This window comes from Ornithorhynchus anatinus, chromosome 1, assembly GCF_004115215.2.
Source record: "Ornithorhynchus anatinus isolate Pmale09 chromosome 1, mOrnAna1.pri.v4, whole genome shotgun sequence".
Lineage (NCBI taxonomy): Eukaryota > Metazoa > Chordata > Mammalia > Monotremata > Ornithorhynchidae > Ornithorhynchus > Ornithorhynchus anatinus.
Window position 1 is genome coordinate 183,325,307 of NC_041728.1, and position 26,527 is coordinate 183,351,833.

At 52.4% G+C, this 26,527-nt stretch overlaps 1 protein-coding gene across 2 annotated transcripts in view; it reads left to right on the plus strand.

The window, feature by feature from the left end:
• Window positions 1-26,527, plus strand: part of DPP10 (dipeptidyl peptidase like 10) — a 184,745-nt gene that overhangs the window by 21,005 nt on the left and 137,213 nt on the right. For both annotated transcript variants that reach the window (XM_029073455.2, XM_029073464.2), the window contains exon 2: window positions 23,246-23,360. In XM_029073455.2, coding sequence (XP_028929288.1) covers window positions 23,246-23,360 — 115 coding nt within the window. The remainder of the gene's footprint in view (window positions 1-23,245; window positions 23,361-26,527) is intronic.

Genomic DNA, 26,527 nt, shown 5'->3' on the forward strand with positions numbered 1-26,527 from the left:
GAGGCTCACGGTCTTCGTCCCCATTTGACAGATGAGGGAACTGAGGCCCAGAGAAGTGAAGTGACTTGCCCACAGTCACACAGCTGACAAGTGGCAGAGTCGGAATTCGAACCCATGACCTATGACTCCCAAGCCCGGCCTCTTGCCACTGAGCCACGCTGCTTCGGAACCCCGTGTGGGACAGGGACTGTGCCCGCCTTGATAATTTTGAAGCTTCCCCAGCGCTTAGTACAGTGCTTGGCACCCAACAAACCCTTCCTCAAGTCCATCGTCGTTATGCCGGCTGTGCCACCTGTCCGCTGTGTGACCTTGGCCGAGTCACTTCACCTCTCTTTGCCTCATCTCGAAAATGGGGGTGGAGGCCGTGAGCCCCGGGCGGGACGGGAACCGGGTCCAACCCCGTCATCTCGTATCTACCCCAGCGCTTAGTACAGTGACCAGCACATAGTAAGCGCTTAACAGATACCCCGATTATTATTATTATTTTCGATTGCCGGCCCCTGCAGAACAGATCGTCTGGAAGAATTCTGCCCGAGAATTATAATAATAATAATAATAACGATAATGATAATAATAATAATAACGTTGGTATTTGTTAAGCGCTTACTACGTACTGAGCACTGTTCTGAGCGCTGGGGGAGATACAGGGTCATCAGGTTGTCCCCCGTGAGGCTTACAGTTAATCCCCATTTTACAGATGGGGGTCACTGAAGCACAGAGAAGCCCACAGTCACATAGCTGACAGGTGACCGGGTCTGGATCCGAACCCACGACCTCTGACTCCAAAGCCCAGGCTCTTTCCACTGAGCCACGCTGCTTCTCTAATATTCACGGGAAGGAAGAATGAAGGGATAATCAGTTATTTCTGACCACCCAGGCCGGGTTTCAATATTTTCATAAGCGACACCCCTCCCTATATAGAAAGATTTTGAAAGATTTTGCAATGTAACGTATTGTTGCATTCTCTAAATGACAGCAGGTTGCTTGAAATACTCGCAGCGAGTGGTGATTACCTAAGTAATCATCCAAGTAATGACGTTTTGAACGCCTAACACAGTAAAAAAATCGAGTTCCTGGCTTTTGTCGCGGCTTTGTGGATGGCAAGCTCCGTTGGAAGCGGGGTGGCCTAGCGGAAAGCTCCCGGAGGACACGGGTTCGAATTCCAGCTCTGGCCCACTCTGGCATATGGAGAAACAGGTGGCTCAGTGGAAAGAGCCCGGGCTCGGGAGCCAGAGGTCATGGGTTCAAATCCCGGCTCTGTCACCTGTCAGCTATGTGACTGTGGGCGTCACTTCACTTCTCTGGGCCTCAGTGACCTCATCTGGAAAATGGGGATGAAGACTGGGAGCCCCACGTGGGACGACCCGATGACCCTGTATCTCCCCCAGCGCTTAGAACAGTGCTCTGCACATAGTAAGCACTTACAAATACCAACATTATTATTATTATTATTATAGCCCTCTCCCCGGCGCTTAGTATAGTGCTCCGCGCACGGTCAGCGCCCGGCAGATGTGACGGATCGACCGCCGGCCGTGGGATTCGGGGCAGGTCTCTTCATGCGGGACAACTTCATTACTCAGTGGAAAGAGCCCGGGCTTGGGAGTCAGAGGTCATGAGTTTGAATTCCGGCTCTGCCCCTTATCAGCTGTGTAGCTGTGGGCAAGTCACGTAGCACTTCTCTGTGCCTCAGTGACCTCATCTGTAAAATGGGGATTAACTGTGAGCCTCACGTGGGACGACCTGATGACCCTGTATCTAGCACAGCGCTTAGAACAGTGCTCTGCACAGAGTAAGCGCTTAACAAATACCAACATTAATAACATTATTATTGTATCTACCCCGGCGCTTAGAGCAGTGCTTGGCACATAGGAACTGCTTAACGAATGCCATCAGTATTATTCACCCCTCCGCGCCTCAGTTTCCCCGTCTGTCAAATGGGGAGTTCATCCCTGTTCTCCAGCGCCTCAGAGCGTGAGCTCGGGGGAGTTTATGGCGGTCTCCCCGATTAGACCGTAAGCTTGTTGTGGGCTCGGAACGTGTCTTATGAAAGTCCCTTCACTTCTCTGGGCCTCAGTTTCCTCATCTGTCCAATGGGGATGAAGACTGTGAGCCCCATGGGGAACAGGGACTCCGTCCAAACTGTTGCTTGTAGTGATAATAATAATAATGATGGTGGTGTTTATTAAGCGCTTAACCTTGTGCCAGGCCGTGTACTAAGCGCTGGGGTGGATACCAGCAAATTGGGTCGATCACAGTCCCAAGGGGTGCTCACGGTCTCCATTTTCCAGATGAGGGAACTGAGGCCCGGAGAAGCGAAGTGACTTGCCCAAGGTCACGCAGCAGACAGCGCCCAAGCCGGAATTAGAACCCAGGTCCTTCTGAGCTCTAGCCGCGACGCCATGCTGCTTCTGCAATAATAATAATGATAGCATTTATTAAGCGCTCACTATGTGCCCAGCAGTGTTCTAAGCACTGCATCCACCCCAGCGCTTAGTACAGTTCCTGCCACGAAGGAAACGCTTAACAAATATTATTATGATATTAATAAGACCTCGTAGCCCCCTGAGAAGAGTCCCGCACTTTGCTCTTGTTTTTCCTGGACTTTTGGAGAACAGCGCAGAAGAGCTGTATAAAAGCCGTGTGGCTCAGCGGCAAAAGCCCGGGCTTGGGAGTCAGAGGTCGTGGGTTCTAATTCCGACTTCGCCACTTGTCAGCTGTGCGACTTTGGGCAAGTCGATTCACTTCTCTGGGCCTCAGTGACCTCCTCTGGAAAATGGGGATGAAGCCTCTGAGCCCCACATGGACCCCGGCGCCTAGAACAGTGCCGGGCACATAGTAAGCGCTTAACAAATATCATCTTCGTTATTATTATTATTATTGAGGAGTGGGGAGATGTGATAGATGTGATACAGTCTAATCCCCCGATTAGACCGTAAGCCCGTCAAAGGGCAGGGACCGTCTCTATCTGTTACCGATTTGTCCATTCCAAGCGCTTAGTCCAGTGCTCTGCACATAGTAAGCGCTCAATAAATACTATTGAATGAATGATAATTCGGCAACAAACCCTTCCTACGAGGGGCGAGAATGAACTTCCTCGAGCTCTGCCCTTTTCAGCGGATCCAATTCCATCCACAATTCCCAGCTTCCCACCCACCGTCGCCCACTTGGAAAGACGAGGGCATCGGGATCACGGAATTGTATCTGGCTCAGCCGATCCTGCAGCTTCGCTTAACGTCGCCCGGTGGAAAGAGCCGGGCCGGAGAGTCAGAGATCCCGGGTTCAAATCCCCACTCCGCCGCTTGTCAGCTGTGTGACTTGGGGCCAGTCGTTTCACCTCTCCGGCCTCAGTTTCCTCGGCTGCAAAATGGGGATGGAGACTGTGAGCCCCACGTGGGACAACCTGATGACCTTGTATCCTCCCCAGCCCTTGGAACAGTGCTTGGCACATAGTAAGCGCTTAACAAATGTCGTCATTATTATTATTTGCACCACGCTGTGGAAGATGAGACGAGCTGTTCTTCCCCTCGACTCTATTTATCGCCATCGTTCTCGTCCGCCCGTCTCCCCCGATCAGACCGTAGGCCCGTCAGACGGCAGGGACCGTCTCTATCTGTTGCCGACTTGTTCATTCCAAGCGCTTAGTCCAGTGCTCTGCACCTAGTAAGCGCTCAATAAATACTTTTGAATGAATGAATGAACGAGCACCGATCCTCCCCTCCAAAAAAAGTATTCTGCTAACCAACGCTGTAGCCAGTTGGTAATAATGATGATGATAATGAAAAGAATCGCCGTATCTCTGAAGCAGCACAGCGTAGGGCATAGAGCACGAGCCTGGCAATCGAAAGGTCATGGGTTCTAATCCCCGTTCCGCCGCGTGTCTGCTGGGTGACCTTGGATGAGTCGCGTCACTTCTCTGGCCTCACTGACCTCATCTGGAAAATGGGGATGAAGACCGCGAAACCCACGCGGGACAGGGACTGTGTCCGACCCGATTTGCTCGAATCCACCCCAGGCTTCGTACGGTGCCTGGCGCGCGGGAAGCGCTTAATAAATACCCTTATCATCATCTTCGTCGTCATCATCAAGGTGCGGAAGTCGAGTGACATGCAAAAAAGCCAGAAACAATCTGTCGCTAACCAACTCTGTAGCCAATCGGTAATGATTATTAATAATGGTAATAATAAGGAAAATGATCACGGTGTCTCGTAAACGCTTACTAGGCGTCAAGCACTGTACTAAGCATTGGGGTACATTAGAGAAGCAGTGTGGCGCAGTGGAAAGAGCAGGGGCTTAGGAGTCAGAGGTCATGGGTTCTAATCCCGCCTCCGCCACCTGACAGCTGGGTGACTTTGGGCAAGTCACTTCGCTTCTCGGTGCCTCAGTGACCTCATCTGTGAATTGGGGATGAAGACTGGGAGCCCCACGTGGGACAACCTGATTATCCTGTATCTACACCAGTGCTTACAGCAGCGCTCGGCACATAGTAAGCACTTAACAAATACCAACATTATTATTATTACTATTACATTATTAATCAAGATAATCAGGTCCCCTATGGGGCTCACAGTCTAAGTAGGAGGGAGAATAGGGATCGAATCCCCATTTTGCAGAGGAGGGAACTGAGGCCCAGAGAAGTGACTCGCCCAAAGTCACCCAGCTGGCAAAGAATAATAATAATGATGATGGTATTTGTTAAGCGCTTACTCTGTGCTTAGTATTATGTACCAAGCTGTTCAGAGTGCAGGGCACTGTACTAAGTGCTGGAAATGGTGGAGGCGGGATTAGAACCCAGGTCCTCCGACTTCCAGGCCCGGACTCTGTCCACTAGGCCGTGTTGCTTCTCAGTACGGAGAGTGGGTTGGCGTGAGAGGAACGGAGCGGACAAGTGAGGGAGGAAGGGGTGACTTGATGGACGCCTTTAAAGCCGACGGTGCCGGGTTTCTGTCCGATGCGGAGGGGGACGGGCGACCCCCGGAAGGTCTTGAGGAACGGTGAGACGCGGACTGAACGTTTTTGTCGAAAGACGACGCGGGAGGCAGAGCGAAACGTGGACCGGAGTGGGGAGAGGCCGGAGGCCGGGAGGTCAGCGGGGAGGCCGATCCAGGAGTCAAGGAGGGATGGGATGAGGGCTTGGATCAGCGTGGGAGCCGTTTGGACGGAGAGGAGAGGGAGGATTCCAGGAAGGATCTGGAGGAAGAACCGACAAGGGTTTGGCCACTGCATGAAGGTGTGGAGCTGCGATGCCCCGCGAGACCTAAACTCAGCCTGGCGAAGCCCACAGAGCACGGACTTGGGAGTCAGAAGGTCATGGGTTTGAATCCCGCATCCCCCACTCATCTGGTGTGTGACCTTGGATAAGTCACTCTCTGGGCCTCAGTTTCCTCATCCGTAAAATCCCATTGTTGCGCAGGGATGGTCTCTATCTGTTGCCGAATTGTACATTCCAATCGCTTAGTACAGTGCCCTGCACACAGTAAACGCACAAGAAATAAGATTGAATGAATGAAGAAAATGGGGATTGAGACCGTGAGCCCCGCTGGGACATAGGGACTGTGTCCAACTCGATTTGCTGGTATCTACCACAGGGCCTGGCACATAGTAAGGGCTGAACAAATACCATTATTATTATTATTATTATTATTATCAATGATAATGTCTGTTTACTATTAAATTGTCCTCTCCCAAGCATTTAGTACAGTGCCGAGTGACTCCCAGCCTCCAGGATTTTCTCCTTAGCCACATTGGCCTCCCTGAATTTCCTGAATTGGGAGTTTCAGGGAAATGAAGACAGCCCACATTAATTAATGTTATTTGTTAAGCGCTTCCTATGTGCAGAACACTGTTCTAAGAGCTGGGGGAGATACAGGGTGATCAGGTTGTCCCACGTGGGGCTCACAGTCTTCATCCCCATTTTGCAGATGAGGGAACTGAGGCCCAGAGAAGTGAAGTGACTTGCCCACAGTCACACAGCTGACAAGCGGCAGAGCCGGGATTCGAAGTTAGATTCACGTGTTAGAAGTGTTGGGTCCTGGACTAATCCCTCCGTGCTATTTATTGAGCGCTTATGGTGTAGTGAAGCGGCGGGACTTAGTGGGAAGAGCCCGGGCTTGGGAGTCAGAGGACGTGGGTTCTAATCCTGGCTCCGCCGCTTGTCTGCTGGGTGACCTTCACTTCTCTTCGCCTCAGTGACCTCATCCCTAAAATGGGGATGAAGACTGTGAGCCCCACGTGGGGCAACCTGATGAACTTGTATCTCCCCCAGGGCTTAGAACAGTGCTGGGCACATAGTAAGCGCTTAACACATACAATCATCATTATTATTGTTATTATTATTAAGTCTCTTAACTTCTCTTGTCCTCAGTTCCCTCATCTGTAAAATGGGGATTAAGACTGTGAGCCTCACGTGGGACTGGGACTGTGTCCAACCTGATGATATTGTATCTCGCCCGGTGCTTAAAACAGTGCTTGGCACTTAGGAAATACCATCATCATTGTTATTATAGTTATTATTATTATTATAATTATTATTATTTTGTCTCTTAACTTCTCTTTGCCTCAGTTCCCTCATCTGTAAAATGGCGATTTAAGACTGTGCGCCCCGTGTGGGGCAGAAACTATGTCCAACCTCATGACCTTGCGTGTACCCCAAGGCTTAGAGCAGTGCTTGGCACATAGTAAGCGCTTAACAAATACTATCATTATTATAATTACGGATTAAGCGCTTGGGAGAGGACAATACAAGGGACTGCGTAGACGTGTCCCCTGCCCCGAAGGAGTGCAGAGCACTGGACTGAACACTCGGGAGAATTCATTCATTCAGTCGTATTTATTGAGCGCTTACCGGGTGCGGGGCACTGTACTAAGCGCTTGGAAAGTCCAAACGGGCAACGGAGAGAGACGATCCCTACCCGACAACAGGGTCGCGGTCTAGATGTGGGGAGAACGGTCTAGAAGATGGGAGAATCCAATGGAGTGATTGGATCTAATAATAATAATAATAGTAATCTTGGTATTTGTTAAGCGCTTACTACGTGCCCAGCACCGTTCTAAGCGCTGGGGGAGACACAGGGTCATCGGGTTGTCCCACGTGAGGCTCCCAGTCTTCATCCCCATTTTCCAGATGAGGGAACTGAGGCCCAGAGAAGTGAAGTGACTCGCCCACAGCCACACAGCTGACAAGCGGCCGAGCTGGAATTCGAACTCATAACCTCTGACTCCCAAGCCCGGGCTCTTGCCACTGAGCCACGCTGCTTCTTTGATGTGAGCTCTGGCTTCATGGACCTTTCCGTCTACTGCGTGCAGAGCACCGTGCTGAGCGCCGGGGCGAGGAGAGGAGAGTTAGCAGAGACGATCCCTGCCTTCGAGGAGCCGACGGTCTAGTCAGGCGAGACGCAGAGGTGCCTTTCTACTGAAGAGCTGGTCTCGGGGAGTCAAAAACCAGAGGGAAAAAGGCTTGGGCCTGAATTTCTTTAGTCCCAGGGGAGTCTATGCAAATGTGGAGCAAATCTTTGCAAACGGTAGACGACTGAATTAAAAGTTGACAGAAGTGGTAATTGGCTCCATAAACATGATTTACTGCTGTCTCCTTTGGGCTGCCGCTAGATTCAGCCGCAGCGGGGCTCAGTGGCAAGAGCCCGGGCTTGGGAGTCAGAGGTCGTGGGTTCTAATCCCGGCTCCGCCGCTTGTCCGCTGGGTGACCTTGGGCACGTCGCTTCACTGCTCCGGGCCTCAGTGACCTCATCTGTCAAATGGGAATGAAGCCTGCGAGCCCCACGTGGACAACCTGATGATCTTGTATCTACCCGAGCGCTTAGAGCAGTGCTTGGCACGTAGTAAGCGCATAACCAATACCATCATTATTTACTTAACTTCTCTGGGCCTCAGTTTCCTCATCTGAGAAATGGGGATGAAGACCGTGGGCCCCACGGGGGACAACCTGATGACCTGGTATCTACCCCGGCGCTTAGAACAGTGCTTGGCACATAGTAAGTGCTTAACACATACCATCATCATCATCATTATTATTATTATTCAGCGTGGCCAGTGTTGAAGAGAGGTGCTCTCCTCAGGGGATCTTCAGGCCACTGTGTGCAGAGCGCTGTGCTGAGCACTTGGGAGAGGAGAATAGAGTCACTAGACAGGATCCCTGCCCTCAAGGAGCTGACAGACTACTGTGTGCAGAGCACTGTGCTGTGCATTTTGGGTTTTTTTTTTTACGTAGTATCTGTTAAGCGCCTGCTACGTTCCAGGCTCTGTACTAACCACTGGGGTAGAAATCAGATAATTAGATTGGACACAATCCACGTCCCCCCTTCGAGACCGTGAGCCCGGTGTGGGCGGGGATTGTCTCTCTTTGTGGCTGAATTGGACTTTCCAAGTGCTTAGTACAGCGCTCTGCACATAGTAAGCGCTCAATAAATACGATTGAAGGAATGAATGAATGAAAGTCCCACGCAGGGCACCCACTCTTCACCTCTATTTTACAGAGGAGGGAACTGAAGCCCAGAGAAGTGAAAGGACTAGGCCAAGGTCACACAGCAGACAAGTGGCGGGGCCGGGATTAGAACCCACGACCTTATGACTCCCAGGCCCTGCTTTAACCACCAGGCCTCAGTGCTTCTTTTGGGAGTACACTTGGGAGAGAATAACAGGAGTCAGCAGACACCAATCCTTAGCCCCCAATAATTTATAGTCTACTATGTACAGAGCACTGTACTGAGCACTTTGGAGAGTCCAATACAATTGGGAGACTATGAGCTCGATGTGGGCAGGAATCTTTCTATTGGTATATTGTAATAATAATAATAATTGTGGTATTTCATTCATTCATTCAATAATATTTATTGAGCGCTTACTCTGGGCAGGGCACTGTTCTAAGCGCTTGGAATATACAGTTTGGCAACAGACCCAACAACGGGGTCACAGTCTAGAAGGGGGAGACAGACAACAGAACAAGTCAACAGGCATCAGAAGCATCATTATAAATAAATAGAATTATAAATATATACACATCATTAATACACACAAATAGAATTATAAATATGCACATGGGTTCTCAAGTGCTGTGGGGCGGGGACGGGGGGTAAACGGAGGGAGTCGGGGCAAGATTGGGGGAGCGGAGGAAAAGGGGGGCTCGGTGTGGGAAGGCCTCCTGGAGGAGGTGACCTTTCAGTAGGGCTTGAAGGGGGAAAGTGGGATTATTTGGTGGATTTGAGGAGGGAGGGCGTCCAGGCCAGAGGCGGGACGTGGGCCGGGGGCCTTCGGCGGGCCGGGCGAGCCGGAGGCCCGGGGAGGAGGCGAGCGGCGGCGGAGGAGCGGAGTGCGAGGCCCGGGACGGAGGAGGACGGAAGGGAGGGGAGGGAGGACGGGGCCGGGCCTTGGGGGGCATTAAAGCCAATAGTGAGGAGATTTTGTCTGATGGGGAGGTGGAAGGGCAACCATTGGAGATTTTTGAGGAGGGGGGTGACATGTCCTCAATGTTTTTGTAGGAAGATGATAGGGGCAGCGGAGTGAAGTCTGCACTGGAGTGGGGAGAGGCAGGAGGTTGGGAGGTCAGAAAGGAGCCGTCATCCAGGAGGGACAGGATGAGTGATCGTACTAACGTGGTAGAGGTTTGGATGGAGAGGAAAGGATGGATCTTGGCGATGTTGTAAAGCTGAGACAGGCAGGTTTGGGGACAGATTGGACGTGTGGGGGGAATGAGAGAGCGGAGTCAAGGACGACACCGAGGTCGCGGGCCCAGGAGACGGGAAGGACGGCGGTGCCGGCCACGGGGATGGGAAAGTCTGGGAGAGGACGGGGTTGGGGAAGGAAGATGAGGAGCTCGGTCTGGGAAGTGCTGAGTTTTAGGTGGCGGGCGGACATCCGGGTGGAGACGTCCTGAAGGCAGGAGGGGATGCCGGCCTGGAGGGAGGGAGAGAGAACAGGGAGGAGATGTTGTTAAACGCTTCCTATGTGTCAAACACCGCACTAAGCCCCGGGGTAGAGTCACCCGTCGCCGGGGACGGGTTCGTTCGGAATCGGCGTGGCGAGAGAGAGACAGGCCGGGAACGGAAAGCCTGGGTTTTTGTATAAAATCTATTCCGTGGGGCGAATTGAATTATTTGCTTATTTAGACGCATCGGATCGGCCTTCCCTTTGAGGAGGAATACGGTGATAGAACTTCCCTAATGGAGGAATATACTCGTATGTTACCCGCGTGTGGCCGGACACCCGGGCCCAGCCAGGCGGAACCCACTTATGATTTACTCTGATTTAAATCTGTTACTGATTTGTCCATTCCAAGCGCTTAGTACAGTGCTCTGCACATAGTAAGCGCTCAATAAATACTACTGAATGAATGAACATTATTATGATCGTTATTATTATCCTATCCCACCTTCCCTCCCGGATCAGTCCAGATCCTCTCTCCAGCCTGGAATCCCCTCTCCCTTCATCCCCCCTAGATTGGAAGCTCGTTGTGAGCAGGGAGTGTGTCTGTTTATTGTTGTCCTCTCCCGAGTGCTTAGTACAGTGCTCTGCACACAGAAAGCCATCAATCAATACGATCGAACGAATAAATCCGACAAACCAGCTCTGTCCCCAGCCTTCTCCTTCTCCCCAGTGCCGAAGTCCTTAAATTCTCACAATCCCCATAGAAAATACAGATGTATCGTATGCTTTTTTTACATCTCTGTAATCCATCGATCATACGTTTTGAGCGCTTTCTGTGTGCAGAGCATCCATTCACTCCGTCGTATTTATCACAGCGTGCGGAGCACCGTACTAAACGCTTGGAAAGTACAATTCAGCATCAAAGAGAGACAGTCCCGGCCCACAGCGGGGTCACCGTCTAGAACGGGGGAGACAGATATCAAAACAAGTAAACAGGCCTCAGTAGCATCAATAGAAATAAATAGAATTAGAGATGTAGACACATCATTAATAAAATAAATAGAAGGAGGGAGGCGGGGCGACGGGGAGGGGAGGAGGAGCGGGGGGGTGGGGGGCTCGGTCCGGGAAGGCCTCCTGGAGGAGGGGACCTCTCGGGAGGGCTTGGAAGGGGGGAAGTGAGCTAGTTTGGCGGAGGTGAGGAGGGAGCACTGAACTTCGCTTTTGGGAGAGTACAGTGCAGCAGCGTTTTAAAAAAAATTGCATTATGATGATTGTTATCAGAGTTGATAAGCACTTCCCCTGCCCACTATTCATTCATTCATTCAATTGCATTGATTGTGCGCTTACTGTGTGCAGAGCACTGTCCTAAGCGCTTGGAGACTACAATTCCACAATAAATAGAGACAATCCCTGCCCACAGTGGGCTCACAGTCTAGAAGCAGCGTGGCTCCGTGGAAAGAGCCCGGGCTTGGGAGACCGAGGTCATGGGTTCGAATTCCGGCTCTGCCCCTTGTCAGCTGGGTGACTGTGGGCGAGTCACTTCACTTCTCTCTGCTTCCGTTCCCTCATCTGTAAAATGGGGATTAACTGTGAGCCTCACGTGGGCCGACCCGATGACCCTGTATCTCCCCCAGCGCTTAGAGCAGTGCTCTGCCCATAGTAAGCGCTTAACAAATACCAACATTGTTATTATTCTCTGGGCCTCAGTGACCTCATCTGTAAAATGGGGATTAACTGTGAGCCTCATGTGGGACAACCTGATGACCCTGTGTCTCCCCAGTGCTTAGAACAGTGCTAGGCACATAGTAAGCGCTTAACAAATACCAACATTTTTTTTTTTTAGAAGGTAGAGACAGACATCCAAAACGAGCCAACAGGCATCAGTAGCATCAATAGAAATAAAAGTCTAACGGGGGAGAGGGACATTAATAGAAATATATGAAGGACGGATACGGATATAAGCGCCGTGGGGATGGGGAGGGGGGTGAATAAAGGGAGCAAATCCAATCCAAAGGGCGACGCGGATGGGAATGGGAGAAGAGGAATCGAGGATTCAATTGGGGAAGGCCTCTTGGAGGAGGTGTGCTTGAGAAATCAGCCATTCATTCATTCAATAGTATTTATTGAGCGCTTCCTAGGTGCAGAGCACCGGACTAAGCGCTTGGAATGGACAATTCGGCAACAGATAGAGACCGTCCCTGCCCAGTGACGGGCTCACGGTCCCAAAGCGTTCCCGCTAGAAGGTGTCCAACGGCCTGATTACTGTGACTTTTTTTCTGAGTGGCATTTGTTGAGCGTTTACTATGTGCCGGGCACTGTTCGATTCCATCGTATTTACTGAGCGCTTACCGTGTGCTGTGTTCTACGCACCGGGATTGATGGTATCGATGCCCGTCTACTTGTTTTGTTTTGTTGCCTGTCTCCCCCTTCTAGACCGTGAGCCCGTTATCGGGCAGGGATCGTCTCTATCTGTCGCCCAGTTGGACTTTCCAAGCGTTTAGGACAGTGCTCTGCGCCCGGTAAGCGCTCAGTAAATACCACCGAACCAACGAATGAATACAAGGTAATTAGGTGGGACACAATCCAAGCCCCCGCATGGGGCTCACGGCCTTCAACCCCATTTTACAGATGAGGTGGCTGAGGCTCCAAGGAAGGGGGAGCCCAGGGTCACCCGGGAGACGGGTGGCCGGAGGCGGGATTAGAACCCAGGACCTTCCGACACCCAGGCCCGGGCTCTACCCGCCGGGCCTCGCCGCTTCTCCGAATCTCAGGCTCAGAGGGTGTTCGAAGAGGGAAGCGTGAAAGGATGTGAGGAAAAGAAGAGCGGAATGAAGATTGCCTCCGGAGTTCATTAAAACGAGAAAATGAAGGGGAAGGGCCACGGGGGATTTGAGGAGGCCTGTGGGATTGTTTGGAAAACTAAACATAGACGGTGAACTGGGTCAAAATCGGAATTAGATTCTTGGCCTTGATTTAATAATAATAATGGCATTTTCATAATAATAATAAATAACGATTTCTCCTGGCTTGAGCCAGTTTAAGAAGGGGACAGTCCGGGTCTTTCGGGGACAAGGTCTTCCGTATCTGACGATGTCGATTCATCCATCGGTGGTATTCACGATTTATTATTAGAGAAGCAGCGTGGCTCAGTGGCAAGAGCCCGGGCTTGGGAGGCAGAGCTCATGGGTTCAAATCCCGGCTCCGCCACTTGTCAGCTGGGTGTTTGTAGGCAAGTCACTGCACTTCTCTGGGCCTCAGTGACCTCATCTGTAAAATGGGGATCAACTGGGAGCCTCCCGTGGGACAACCTGATGACCCCGTATCTCCCCCAGAGCTTAGAACAGCGCTCGGCACATAGTAAGCGCTTGACAAATACCAACTTTATTATTATTATTTTTCGTATTTGTTAAGCGCTTGCCGTGTGCAGAGCACTCTACTGAGCGCTTGGGAAGTCCAATTCGGCAACAGATAGAGACCATCCTGGCCCGACAACGAGCTCCCGGTCTAGAAGAGGGGAGACCGACAACAAAACAGGGTTAAATAAATAAATGGTGGTATTTGTTAAGCGCTTACTATGTGCAAAGCACCGTTCTAAGCGCTGGGGGATACAAGGTGATCAGGGTGTCCCACGTGGGGCTCACAGTTTTAATCCCCATTTTACAGATGAGGTCACTGAGGCCCAGAGAAGTGAAGTGACTTGCCCAAAGTCACACAGCTGGCAAGTGGCGGAGCCGGGATTCGAACCCATGAACTCTGACTCCCAAGCCCACGCTCTTTCCACTGTACCACGCTGCTTCTCTAGGTCGACAGGCACCGATAGCATCAAAGCATTGAGCGCGTACCGCGGGCAGAGCACTGCGCTAAGCACTCGGCCCACGTCTCCCCGCCCCCCCGAGACCCTCCAGCGGTCGCCCGTCCACCTCGGCATCAAAGACGAACCCGTCACCGGAGCAGGGAGAGTCGGGAGGCAGGGAGGTCAGCGAGGAGGCTGATAGGGTCATCCGGGAAGGAGAGGATGAGGCGAGGCCTTGGAGCTTAGCACGGTTCTCGGCACACAGGGAGCGCTCAATAAAGCGATCGAATGAATCGGCGTCGGAGCGGTTAGGATGGAGAGGAAAGGATGGAGAGGAATCCTGGGACTGACAGGATTTGGTGACCGATGGGCTGTGTCGGTGGGATGAGTGACAGGAGTGGAGGCTGACACCAAGCCGCTATTTATTGAGCACCTACTATGCGCGGAGACCACTGTACTAAGCGCTTGGAATGGACAATTCGGCAACAGATAGAGGCCATCCCTGCCCAATGACGGGCTCACAGTCTTGGGCTTGTGAGGCGGGAAAGATGGTGGGGTTGTCTACTGTTTCCCCGACGTTGGAAGTCAGAGGTCGTGGGTTCTAATCCCGGCTCCGCCTCTTGTCAGCTGTGTGACTTTGGGCAGGTCACTTGACTTCTCTGTGCCTCAGTTCCCTCGTCTGTAAAATGGGGATGAAGACCGGGAGCCTCCCGTGGGACGACCTGATGACCCTGTATCTCCCCCAGCGCTTAGAACGGTGCTCGGCACATAGTGAGCGCTTCACAAATACCAACATTATTATGTTCTCGTTTAATGTCTGATCCCCCTCTAGACTGTTGGAGGAGCAGCATGGCATAGTGGACAGAGCCCGGGCCTGGGAGTCAGAGGTCGCGGGTTCTAATCCCGGCTCCGCCACTTGTCTGCTGTGTGACCTTGGGCAAGTCACTTGATTTCTCTGGGTCTCAGTTACCTCGTCTGTAAAATGGGGATTGAGACGGTGAGCCTCACATGGGACAACCTGATGACCCTGTAGCTCCCCCAGCGCTTAGAACAGTGCTCGGCACGTAGTAAGCGCTTAACAGATACCAACGTTATCATTATTATTATTCTCTGGGCCTCAGTTCCCTCATCTGTAACTTGGGGATGGAGACTGTGAGCCCCACGTGGGTCAGGGACTGGGTCCAATCCCAACTGCTTGTATCCACCCCAGCGCTTCGAACGGTGCCTGCCACATAGTAAGCGCTTAGCAAATACCATCTTCGTTATTATTATTATTATTGTTTTTATTATTAATTATTGTGGGGAGGGAACCCGTCTACTGATTTTGTTGTATTGTCCTCTCCCTAGCGCTCAGTACAGTGCTCTGCACACAGTATGCGCTCAGTAAACACCGCTGAAGGATTCTCTCTGCCTTGGTTTCCACATCTGTAAAATGGGGATCCAGTCCCTTTTCTCCTTCCCACTCTGAGCCCCGTGTGGGGCAGGGACTGTGTCCCACTTGATTATCTTGCGTCTCCCCCAGTGCATGTTATTCATTCAATCGTTTTTATCGAGCGCTTACCGTGTGCGGAGCACTGTACTAAGCGCTAGGAGAGTACAGTTCAGCAATAAAGAGAGACAATCCCTGCCCACACCGGGCTTACAGTCTAGAGACTATTATTAGTCTATCTTCATTCATTCCATCATATTTATTAAGCGTTATGGTGTGCAAAGCATTGCACTATTATTGCTATAGCTATTATTATTAATACTAATACTAATGTTAATTAATAATAATAATAATGTTGGTATCTGTTAAGCGCTTACTATGTGCCGAGCACCGTTCTCAGCGCTGGGGGAGATACAGGGTCATCAGGCGGTCCCACGTGAGGCTCCCGGTCTTCAGCCCCATTTGACAGATGAGGGAACTGAGGCCCAGAGAAGTGAAGTGACTTGCCCACAGTCACACAGCCGACAAGTGGCCGAGCGGGGATTCGAACTCATGACCTCTGACTCCCAAGCCCGGGCTCTTGCCACTGAGCCACCAATTATGGTATTGGATAAGTGCTTACTATGTGCCAGGCACTGTACTAAGCGCTGGGGTGGATACAAACCAATCGGGTTGGACACAGCCCCTGTCCCACGTGGAGCTCACAGTCTCACTCCCCATTTTACAGACGAGCTAACCGAGGCACATTCATCCATTCATTCGTTCATTCGTACCTATTGAGCGCTTACCGTGTGCGGAGCACTGTTCTAAGCGCTTGGAAAGTACAGTTCGGCAACAGATAGAGACAATCCCTACCCGACAACGGCCTCTCGGTCTAGAAGGGGGGAGGCACGGAGAAGTGAAGTGACTTGTCCGAGGTCACCCAGCAGACGAGCGGGGGAGCTGGGATTACTACTAATAATAATAACGTTCGAGCACGTTAGCGGGAATAGCCAGTGTGAAGAAGAGATTGAATCGATTTATCGGCATGAATATGGGCTCGTTGTGGGCAGGGAATGTGTCTACCACTCCTAATAATAATAATAATGGTATTTGTTAAGCGCTTACTATGTGCCAGGCACTGTTCTAAGCACTGGGGGAGATGCAATAATAATAATAATGTTGTTTTTTAGGTGCTTACTATGTGCAGAGCACTGTTGTAAGCCCTGGGGTAGATACAAGGTGATCAGGTTGTCCCATGTGGGGCTCCCAGTCTTCATCCCCATCTTACAGGTGAGGGAACTGAGGCACCGAGAAGTGAAGTGACTCGCCCACAGTCACCCAGCTGACAAGTGGCAGAGCCGGGATTTGAACCCATGATCTCTGACTCCCAAGCCCGGCCTCTTTCCACTCGGCCACGCTGCTTCCCTAGCTCGTAGGTTGTCCCAGGTGGGCCTCACAGTCATTCATTCATTCATTCATTCATTCAATAGTATTTATTGAGCGCTCACTATGTGCAGAGCACAGTCGGCAACAGATAGAGACGGTCCCTGCCGTTTGACGGGCTTACGGTCTGATCGGGGGAGACGGACGGACGGACGAGAACGATGGCGATAGATAGAGTCAATAGAGTCCATCCCCATTTTACAGGTGAGGTAACCGAGGCCCAGAGAAGTGAAGTGACTGGCCCCAAATCACACAGCTGACAAGTGGCGAAGCCGGGATTAGAACCCATGATCTCTGACTCCGCGTTCTTGCCACTAAGCCACGTCACCGATGGTGACGGGTTTCTGTCTGACGCGGAGAGGGACATAATAATAATAATAATAATGTTGGTATCTGTTAAGCGCTTACTATGTGCCGAGCACTGTTCTAAGCGCTGGGGTAGACATAGGGGAATCAGGTTGTCCCACGTGGGGCTCACAGTCTTAATCCCCATTTTACAGATGAGGGAACTGAGGCGCAGAGAAGTGAAGTGACTTGCCCACAGTCACACAGCCGACAAGTGGCAGAGCTGGGATTCGAACTCATGAGCCCTGACTCCAAAGCCCGTGCTCTTTCCACTGAGCCACGCTGTGAGGGACGGGCAACCCCAGGAGGGTCTTGAGGAGCGGGGAGACGTGGACTGAACGTTTCTGTCGAAAAATGACCCGGGCGGCAGAGCCAAGTGTGGACCGGAGCGGGGAGAGACGGGAGGTCGGCCGGGAGGCCCATCCGGTCATCCAGGCGGGAGGGGAGAAGGCCTTGGATCGGCATGGGAGCCGTGAGGATGGAGGGCGGATCTTAGCCACGTTGTGCAGGTCGAACCGGCCGGATTTGGCGGCAGGTCGGACGTGCGGGTTGAACGAGCGAGACGAGTGGAGGACGACGTTAGGGGCCTGTGGGACAGCGAGGAGGGCGGCGGTGACGGGAAAGTCGGAGGGAGGACGGGGTTCGGGTGGGAAGAGGAGGAACTCTGTTTTGGCCGTGTTTATCCGGGACATCCGAGGAGAGACGTCTCGAAGGCAGGTGGAGATGCGCGAGAGAGATCGGAGCCGGAGAGGGAGATTTGGGAATCGTCCCCATAGAGGCCGGAGTCGAAGCCGTGGGAGCGAAGGAGTTTTCCAAGGGAGCGGGGGTGGACGGAGACTAGGAGGGGACCCGGAATTGACCCTTGAGGGACCCCCTGACATTTAGGGGGTGGGAGGCGGAGGAGAAGAGAGTTTGGGCCCTTTCATTCTTAATAATGATAATGTTGGCATTTGTTAGGCGCCTACTATGTGCCGAGCACCGTTCTAAGCGCTGGGGGAGATCCGGGGTCATCGGGTTGGCCCACGTGAGGCTCCCGGTCTTCATCCCCATTTTCCAGATGAGAGAACTGAGGCCCAGAGAAGTGAAGTGCCTCGCCCACAGTCAGCTGACAAGTGGCGGAGCCGGGCGTCGAACCCGTGACCTCTGACTCCCAAGCCCGGGCTCTTTCCACTGAGCCCCGCCGCTTCCCCGATTCTTCCATTGAAACCGCAAAAAAGTGAAATCAGCATTGAAATATCTGGGTTTAATGAAAGCCCAACCCATCCTTCCTGCAGCTGCGGGGCCTTTCAAATCATCTTCCTTCCCGGATAATCCATATTTATGACGCTCTATCGCGTACCCTCTTAAGCGTATCTCCCCGCGTTATTTTGCGAGGGTTTCGCTCGGCCTTCTGATGAATAAGCGAAACGCCGGGGTTTAAATCACACGCCAGCCGCTCCTCATTTAATTTATATCCATTTACTCTTTCCCGTCACCGCGGGTGGGAAGAGTCGGTGTTTTATTTTGATCATAAAAGACCCGGGAAGAGAATCGTAACCGGTCCGAGTATCGACGAGCGTCAGGAAAATCTGACGGAGCGGTAGCTCTTCTTCAAATGAGTAGATATTTCAGCGGCGGCTGCTCCTTTTCCACAGATATTCTGACTTGCCGCCCGAGATAAATCGGCTTTAATCCTTCTACAACAGTCTGGGAAACGTTACGGCGGTGGGCGAAGGAAGATTTAGGCGGATTGGCCGAGGCTTCGCTCGCACACCTTCCGACGTTTCCCGTTGAAGATTCCGGCCCGGGGAGCCGTGGGTCGATCAGTGGGAGCGTGGCTCAGTGGAAAGAGCCCGGGCTTTGGGGTCCGAGATGGTGGGTTCGAATCCCGGCTCTGCCACTTGTCAGCCGGGTGACTGTGGGCGAGTCACTTCACTTCTCGGGGCCTCGGTTCCCTCATCTGGAAAATGGGGATGAAGACCGGGAGCCCCACGTGGGACAACCTGATTCCCTTGTGTCTCCCCCAGCGCTTAGAATGGTGCTCGGCACATAGTGAGCGCTTAACAAGGGCCAACCTTATTATTATTTACTGAGCGCTCACTGTGTGCGGAGCACCGGGCTGAGGATTTGGGAGAATCGAGGGGAGCAGCAACGTGAAATGGATAGAGCCCGGGGCTGGGAGGCAGAAGGCCATGGGTTCGAATCCCGGCTCCGCCACGTGTCTGCTGTGGGCAAGTCACTTCACTTCTCTGGGCCTCGGTGACCTCATCTGGAAAATGGGGATGGAGAGTGTGAGCCCCACGTGGGACAACCTGATGACCTTGTATTCTAGCCCAGCGCTTAGAACAGTGTTTGGCACAGAGTAAGAGGGAGAAGCAGCGTGGCTCAGTGGAAAGAGCCCGGGCTTGGAAGGCAGAGGTCGTGGGTTCGAATTCCAGCTCCCCCACCTGTCAGCTGTGTGACTTTGGGCGAGTCACTTCGCTTCTCGGTGCCTCAGTTCCCTCATCTGTCAAATGGGGATGAAGACTGTGAGCCTCATGTGGGACAACCTCATTACCTTGTATCTCCCCCAGCGCTTAGAACAGTGCTCGGCACATAGTAAGCGCTTAACAAATACCAACAATATTATCGATTAGACCGTAAGCCCGTCAGTGAGCAGGGATCGTCTCTATCTGTTGCCGATATGTACATTCCAAGCGCTTAGTACAGTGCTCTGCACATAGTAAGAGCAGCATGCTCAGCGGCAAGAGCCCGGGTTTGGGAGTCAGAGGTCATGGGTTCGAATCCTGACTCAATAAATACTATTGAATGAATGAATGATTATTAAATGGGGGAGGTGGATGGCAAAGCAAAACCGAACAAAACAACAAGACAACTGTACTTTCCCCAGTGCTTAGCACAGTGCTCGGTGCGCACAAAGCCCTTAACAGAGCCATTCAATTATTCAATCGTATTTATCAAGCGCTTACTGCGTGCAGGACACTGTACTGAGCACTTGGGAGAAAACGATTAAACTCTAAGTCTGTCACTGGGCAGAGATGGTCTCTATCTGTTATCGGATTGTCCATTCCAAGTGTTTAGTACAGTGCTCTGCACATAGTAACAGCAGCACGGCGCAGTGGCAAGAGCCCGGGCTTGGGAGTCAGAGCTCATGGGTTCGAATCCCGGCTCTGCCACTTATCAGCTGTGTGACCGTGGGCAAGTCACTTCATTTCTCTGGGCCTCAGTTCCCTCATCTGGAAAATGGGGATTAACCGTGAGCCTCACGTGGGACGACCTGATGACTCTGGATCCCCCCCAGCGCTTAGAACGGTGCTCTGCACATAGTAAGCGCTTAAAAAAACGCCAACATCATCATTAATACGATTGAATGAATGAATAAGACGAGAGAAGCAACGTGGTGAGGAGTTTTTGTCGGATGCAGAGGTGGATGGGCCACCCCCGGAGTTACTGAGTCGGGGGGAACAAATCCTGAGGGGATCGGGGACGGGATTAGGCCCGCTCTCCCTCCCCCGGAGACGGCGAGGCCAGTCGTTCATTCAATAGTATTTCTTGAGCGCTTACTATGTGCAGAGCACTGTACTGAGCGCTTGGAACGGACAAATCGGTAACAGATCGAGACGGTCCCCGCCCTCCGACGGGCGCACGGTCCGATCGGGGGAGACGGACGGACGAGAACGACGGCGATAGATGGAATCGAGGGGATGAACGTCTCATTAAAACAATAGCAAATAAATGGAATCAAGGCGATGTACATTTCATTAACAAAATAATAATTAGGCCAAAGTGGGGCAGGGATCGCGTCCCATCCAGCCTCGCGTCCCTCCCCCGGGCGTCGAATCCAGCCCCGGCTACAGCATCGGGGAGCATCGGGGCAGACCCAGACGGGTGGCACCACCAGGCCTTCTACCCCAGCGCTTAGAACAGTGCTTGGCACATAATAATGTTGGCATTTGTTAAGCGCCTACTATGTGCCGAGCACCGTTCTAAGCGCTGGGGGAGATACAGGGTCAGCGGGTTGTCCCACGTGAGGCTCCCAGTCTTCAGCCCCATTTTACAGATGAGGTCACTGAGGCCCAGAGAAGTGAAGTGACTTGTCCACAGTCACACGGCTGACAGGTGGCAGAGTCGGGATTCGAACCCGTGACCTCTGACTCCCAAGCCCAGCTTCTTTCCACTGAGCCACGCTGCTTCTTTAGTAAGCGCTAAACACATATCATCACTATTATTATTATTATTATTATTATTCACCGTGACCAATGTTGAAGAGAGGTGCTCTCCTCAGGGGATCTTCGGTCGACTGTGTGCAGAGCGCTGTGCTGAGCACTTGGGAGAGGAGAATAGAGTCATTAGACAGGATCCCTGCCCTCAAGGAGCTGACAGTCTACTGTGTGCAGACCATTGTGCTGTGCATTTTGGGGTTTTTTTTAAGTGGTATAGCGGGGCTCAGTGGAAAGAGCCTGGGCTTGGGAGTCAGAGGTCACGGGTTCGAATCCCGGCTCTGCCACTTGTCAGCTGTGTGGCTGGGGGCGAGTCACTTCACCTCTCTGTGCCTCAGTGACCTCATCTGGAAAATGGGGATTAAGGTTGCGAGCCTCTCGTGGGATAATCTGATACTCCGTATCTCCCCCAGCGCTCAGAACAGTGCTCTGCACATAGTAAGCATTTAACAAATACCAACATTATTAAACGCTTGCTACGTTCCAGGCTCTGTACTAACCACTGGGGTAGCAACCAGATAATTAGGTTGGCCACAATCCAAGTCCCCCCTTCTAGACTGTGAGCCCGGTGTGGGCAGGGACTGTCCCTCTTTATGGCTGAATTGGACTTCCCAAGCGCTTAGTACAGTGCTCTGCACATAGTAAGCGCTCAATAAATACGATTGAAGGAAGAGGGAAGGCCTTGTCTCCTCCGAGGGAGCAGCACGGCATAGGGGCCGCGGTCCGGGTCTGGCAAGTCAGGATGTCCTGGGTTCTAATCCCGGCTGTGTCACACGTCTGCTGTGTGACCTTGGGCGGGTCACGGCACTTCTCCATCCCTCAGTTCCCTCATCTGCGAAAGGGGGAGAAGAGTGCGGGACCGGGACGGTGTCCAGTGTGATTAGTTTGTATCTACCCCAGCGCTTAGAACAGTGCTTGGCACAGGGTACGCGCCTAAAGAGCCTGGGCTTCGGAGTCAGAGGTCATGAGTTCGACTCCCGGCTCTGCCACTTGTCAGCTGTGGGACTGTGGGCGAGTCACTTCACTTCTCTGGGCCTCAGTTCCCTCATCTGGAAAATGGGGATGAAGACTGTGAGCCTCACGGGGGACAACCTGATGACCCTGTATTTACCCCAGCGCTTGGAACAGTGCTCTGCACCTAGTAAGCGCTTAACAAATACCAACGTTATTATTATTGATAATTGCTCTTATTTTGTCTCTCTACTCGTTCTGTCTTGTTGTCGGTCTCCCCCTTCTAGACTGTGACCCCGTTGTTGGGGAGGGATCGTCTCTATCTGTTACGTAGAGAAGCAGCGGGGCTTAGCGGCAAGAGCCCGGGGGTGGGAGTCAGAGGTCATGGGTTCTAATCCTGACTCCACCACTTGGTAAAAATAATGATAATGATGGTATTTGTTAAGCATTTACGATGCGCAAAACACTGGGCCTCCCAGTCTTCATCCCCATTTTACAGGTGAGGTCACTGAGGCACAGAGAAGTGAAGGCACTTGCCCAAAGTCACACAGCTGCCAAGTGGCAGAGCCGGGATTCAAACCCACGACCTCTGACTCCCAAGCCCGGGCTCCTGCCACTGAGCCGCGCTGCTTTCTTACCTGTCGGCCGTGTAACCTTGGGCAAGTCGCTTCGCTTCTCAGGGCCTCAGTTCCCTCGTCTGTCAAATGGGGATGAAGGCCGTGAGCCCCACGTGGGACGACCCGATTCCCCTGCGTCTCCCCCGGCGCTTAGAACGGTGCTGGGCACATAGTAAGCGCTTAACAAATACAAATACCAAATAGGGGTGACTCCGTGGCTCAGCGGAAAGAGCACGGGCTTTGGAGTCAGAGGTCACGAGTTCGAATCCCAGCTCTGCCACTTGTCAGCTGGGTGACTGTGGGCAAGTCACTTCCCTTCTCTGGGCCTCAGTCCCCTCGTCTGTCAAATGGGGATGAAGACCGTGAGCCCCACGTGGGACGACCCGACTCCCCTGCGTCTCCCCCGGCGCTGAGAACGGTGCTCGGCACATAGTGAGCGCTTAACAGATACAAATACCCCATAGAGGTGACTGATGACTGAACGATGGGCCGGCGAGGGCCCCGACGGGCAGGGACGGCGACTCCGGGCGTGGGGCCCGGGGCCCGGGTTCGAATGAGGCGGGTCGAAGCGCCGGGCCTCGTCGCTTACTGTGGTCTTTGTCTCTCCCGGCAGGAGCTGGGGGGCCGCGGTCCGCCCCAGAGGAACTGGAGAGGGATCGCCATCGCCCTTCTGGTCATCCTGGTGGTCTGCTCCCTCATCAGCGTGTCCGTCATCCTCCTCACCCCAGGTCTGCCCCCCTCGCCCGCCTCCCCCGTGCTAGCGGTCGTCTGCTCTCTGCCGATACACCTATCATTTAGAATAATCATAATAATAACAATGCCGGTATTTGTTAAGCGCTTACTACGGGCCCAACGCCGTTCTAAGCGCTGGGGGAGATACAGGGCCATCAGGTCGTCCCACGGGAGGCTCACGGTCTTCAGCCCCAGTCTACAGACGAGGGAACGGAGGCGCAGAGAAGTCAAGTGACCTGCCCAAAGTCACACAGCTGACAGGTGGCGGAGCCGGGATTAGAACCCATGACCTCCGACTCCCAAGCCCGGGCTCTTGCCACTGAGCCACGCTGCTCCTCGTAATAACAATGCTGGTATGTGTTAAGCGCTTACTACGGGCCGAGCACCGTTCTAAGCGCTGGGGGAGATCCGGGGTCATCGGGTTGTCCCGCGTGGGGCTCCCGGTCTTCATCCTCATTTTCCAGATGAGGTCACAGAGGGACGAGAAGTGACTTGCCCGAGGTCACACAGCTGACGAGGGGCGGAGCCGGGATTAGAACCCAAGACCTCTGATTCCCAGGCCCGGGCTCTTTAATAATGATAATGTTGGTATTTGTGAAGCGCTTACTATGTGCAGAGCACTGTTCTAAGCGCTGGGGGAGAGACAGGATAATCAGGTTCTCGGTTAATCCCCATTTTCCAGATGAGGTCACTGAGGCCCAGAGAAGTGAAGTGACTCGCCCACAGTCACCCAGCTGACAAGCGGCGGAGCAGGGATTCGAACCCATGACCTCTGACTCCCTTGCCCGGGCTCTTTCCACCGAGCCGCGCTGCTTCCCTACACTAAGCCACGCAGGTGGATACAAGCAGATCAGGTTGGACACGGTCCCTGTCCCACGTGGGGCTCACGGGCTCCCTCCCCATTTTCCAGATGAGGGAACTGAGGCCCAGAGAAGTGAAGCGATTTGCCCAAAGTCACACAGCAGCCAAGCGGCAGAGCCGGGATTAGAACCCATGACCTACTGACTCCCAGGCCCGGGCTCTACCCACTACACCAATCTGCTTCTCAGGGACCGTCTGCTATCTGCTAATGCGGCCATGGTTTAGGGACTATCCGCTATCCACTACGCGCGTAGTACAGTGTGGTTCAGTGGAAAGAGCCCGGGCTTGGGAAGCCGAGGTCACGGGTTCGAATGCCGGCTCTGCCACCTGTCAGTTGGGTGACTGTGGGCCGGTCACTTCACTGCTCTGGGCCTCAGTTCCCTCATCTGGAAAACGGGGATGAATATTGTGAGCCTCACGTGGGACGACCTGATGACCCCGTATCTCCTCCAGCGCTTAGAACAGTGCTCGGCCCCTAGTAAGCGCTTAACAAATACCAGCATTGTTATTACGATGCCGGGATTAGAACCCAGGACCTTCTGGGTTGAGATGAGATGTACATCACCTCGATTCTATTTATTTGCTATTGTTTTATTGAGATGTTCTTCCCCTCGATTCTATTTATCGCCCCTGTTCTTGTCTGTCCGTCTCCCCCGATGAGCCCGTGAGCCCGTCAGAGGGCAGGGACTGTCTCTATCTGTTGCCGACTTGTCCGTTCCAAGCGCTTAGTACAGTGCTCTGCACAAGGTAAGCGCTCAGTGAATACGATTGAATGAAGGAATGGTTCAGAGACTGCCATCAGCTCACGTGAGCTTGGTTTAGACTTGGTTTAGGCTAATAGTTCGCCACTTTAGGGATCAACTGCTCTCTGCTGATTCATTCAGTCGTATTTATTGAGCGCTCACTGTGTGCAGAGCACTGTACTAAGCGCTCGGAAAGTGCAATTCGGCAGCAGATAGAGACAGTCCCTGCCCAGCAACGGGCTCACGGTCTAAAAGGACTGCTAATGTGTGCTTGGTGTAATGATGATAATAATTATTATTATGATGATGATGAGAAGCAGCGTGGCTCTGTGGAAAGAGCCCGGGCTTGGGAGTCAGAGGTCAGGGGTTCTAATCCCGGCTCCGCCGCTTGTCAGCTGTGTGACCTTGGGCGAGTCATTTCACTTCTCTGGGCCTCAGTTCCCTCATCAGGAAAATGGGGATGAAGAGTGGGAGCCCCACGTGGGACCACCTGCTTACCTTGTATCTACCCCAGTGCTTAGAACAGTGCTTGGCACATAGTGAGCGCTCAACAAATACCATAAATATCATTATTGTTAATCCCCATTTTCCAGATGAGGTCACTGAGGCCCAGAGAAGCGAAGTGACTCACCCAAGGTCACACAGAAGACAAGTGGCGGAGTCAGGATTAGAACCCATGACCTTCTGACTCCCAGGCCCGGGGTTCTAGCCACAACGCCAGACTGCTTCTCTTATTGCTTAATTGCTAATTAATCAATTAATTACTAATGTGTCTGGGGTTTAGGGACCGTCCACCTCTGCTGATGTTTGCTTGGGAACCATCTGTCATTGTTCATCCATCCATTCATTCATTCCATCGTATTTCTTGAGCGCTTACCGTGTGCAGTGCACTGTACCAGTGCTTAGAACAGTGCTTGGCACATAGTAAGCACTCAAATACTGTCATCATTATCGTTATTATCATTATTATTATTATTACTACTGAGAACTTGGGAGAGGACAATAAAACATGTTCCTGCCTACAACGAGCTCACAGTGTAGAGGGGAAGATGGGCATTTATATGAATAATCTTAGAACAATGCTTGGCACATAGTAAGCGCTTAACAAATACCATCATCGTTATAATAATAATAATGATGGTATTTGTTAAGAGGCTTCTATGTGCAGAGCACTGTTCTAAGCGCTGGGGTAGATACAGGGTCATCAGATTGTCCCACGTGAGGCTCCCAGTTTTTAATTCCCATTTTTACATTTGAGGGAACTGAGGCACAGAGAAGTGAAGTGACTTGCCCAAGGTCACACAGCATACGAGCGGCGGAGCCGGGATTAGAACCCGTGACCTCTGACTCCCAAACCCGGGCTCTCTCCACTGAGCCACGCTGCTTCTCTAAATAGACAAACTACAGATCTGTACAGATGCATTCACTCGGTCGTATTTATTGAGCATTTCCTGTGTGCGGAGCCCTGTGGTAAGCGCTTGGAAAGTCCAGTTGGGCAACAGATAGAGACCATCCCTGCCCCACAACGGGCTCACGGTCTAGAAGCGGCGTGGCTTAGC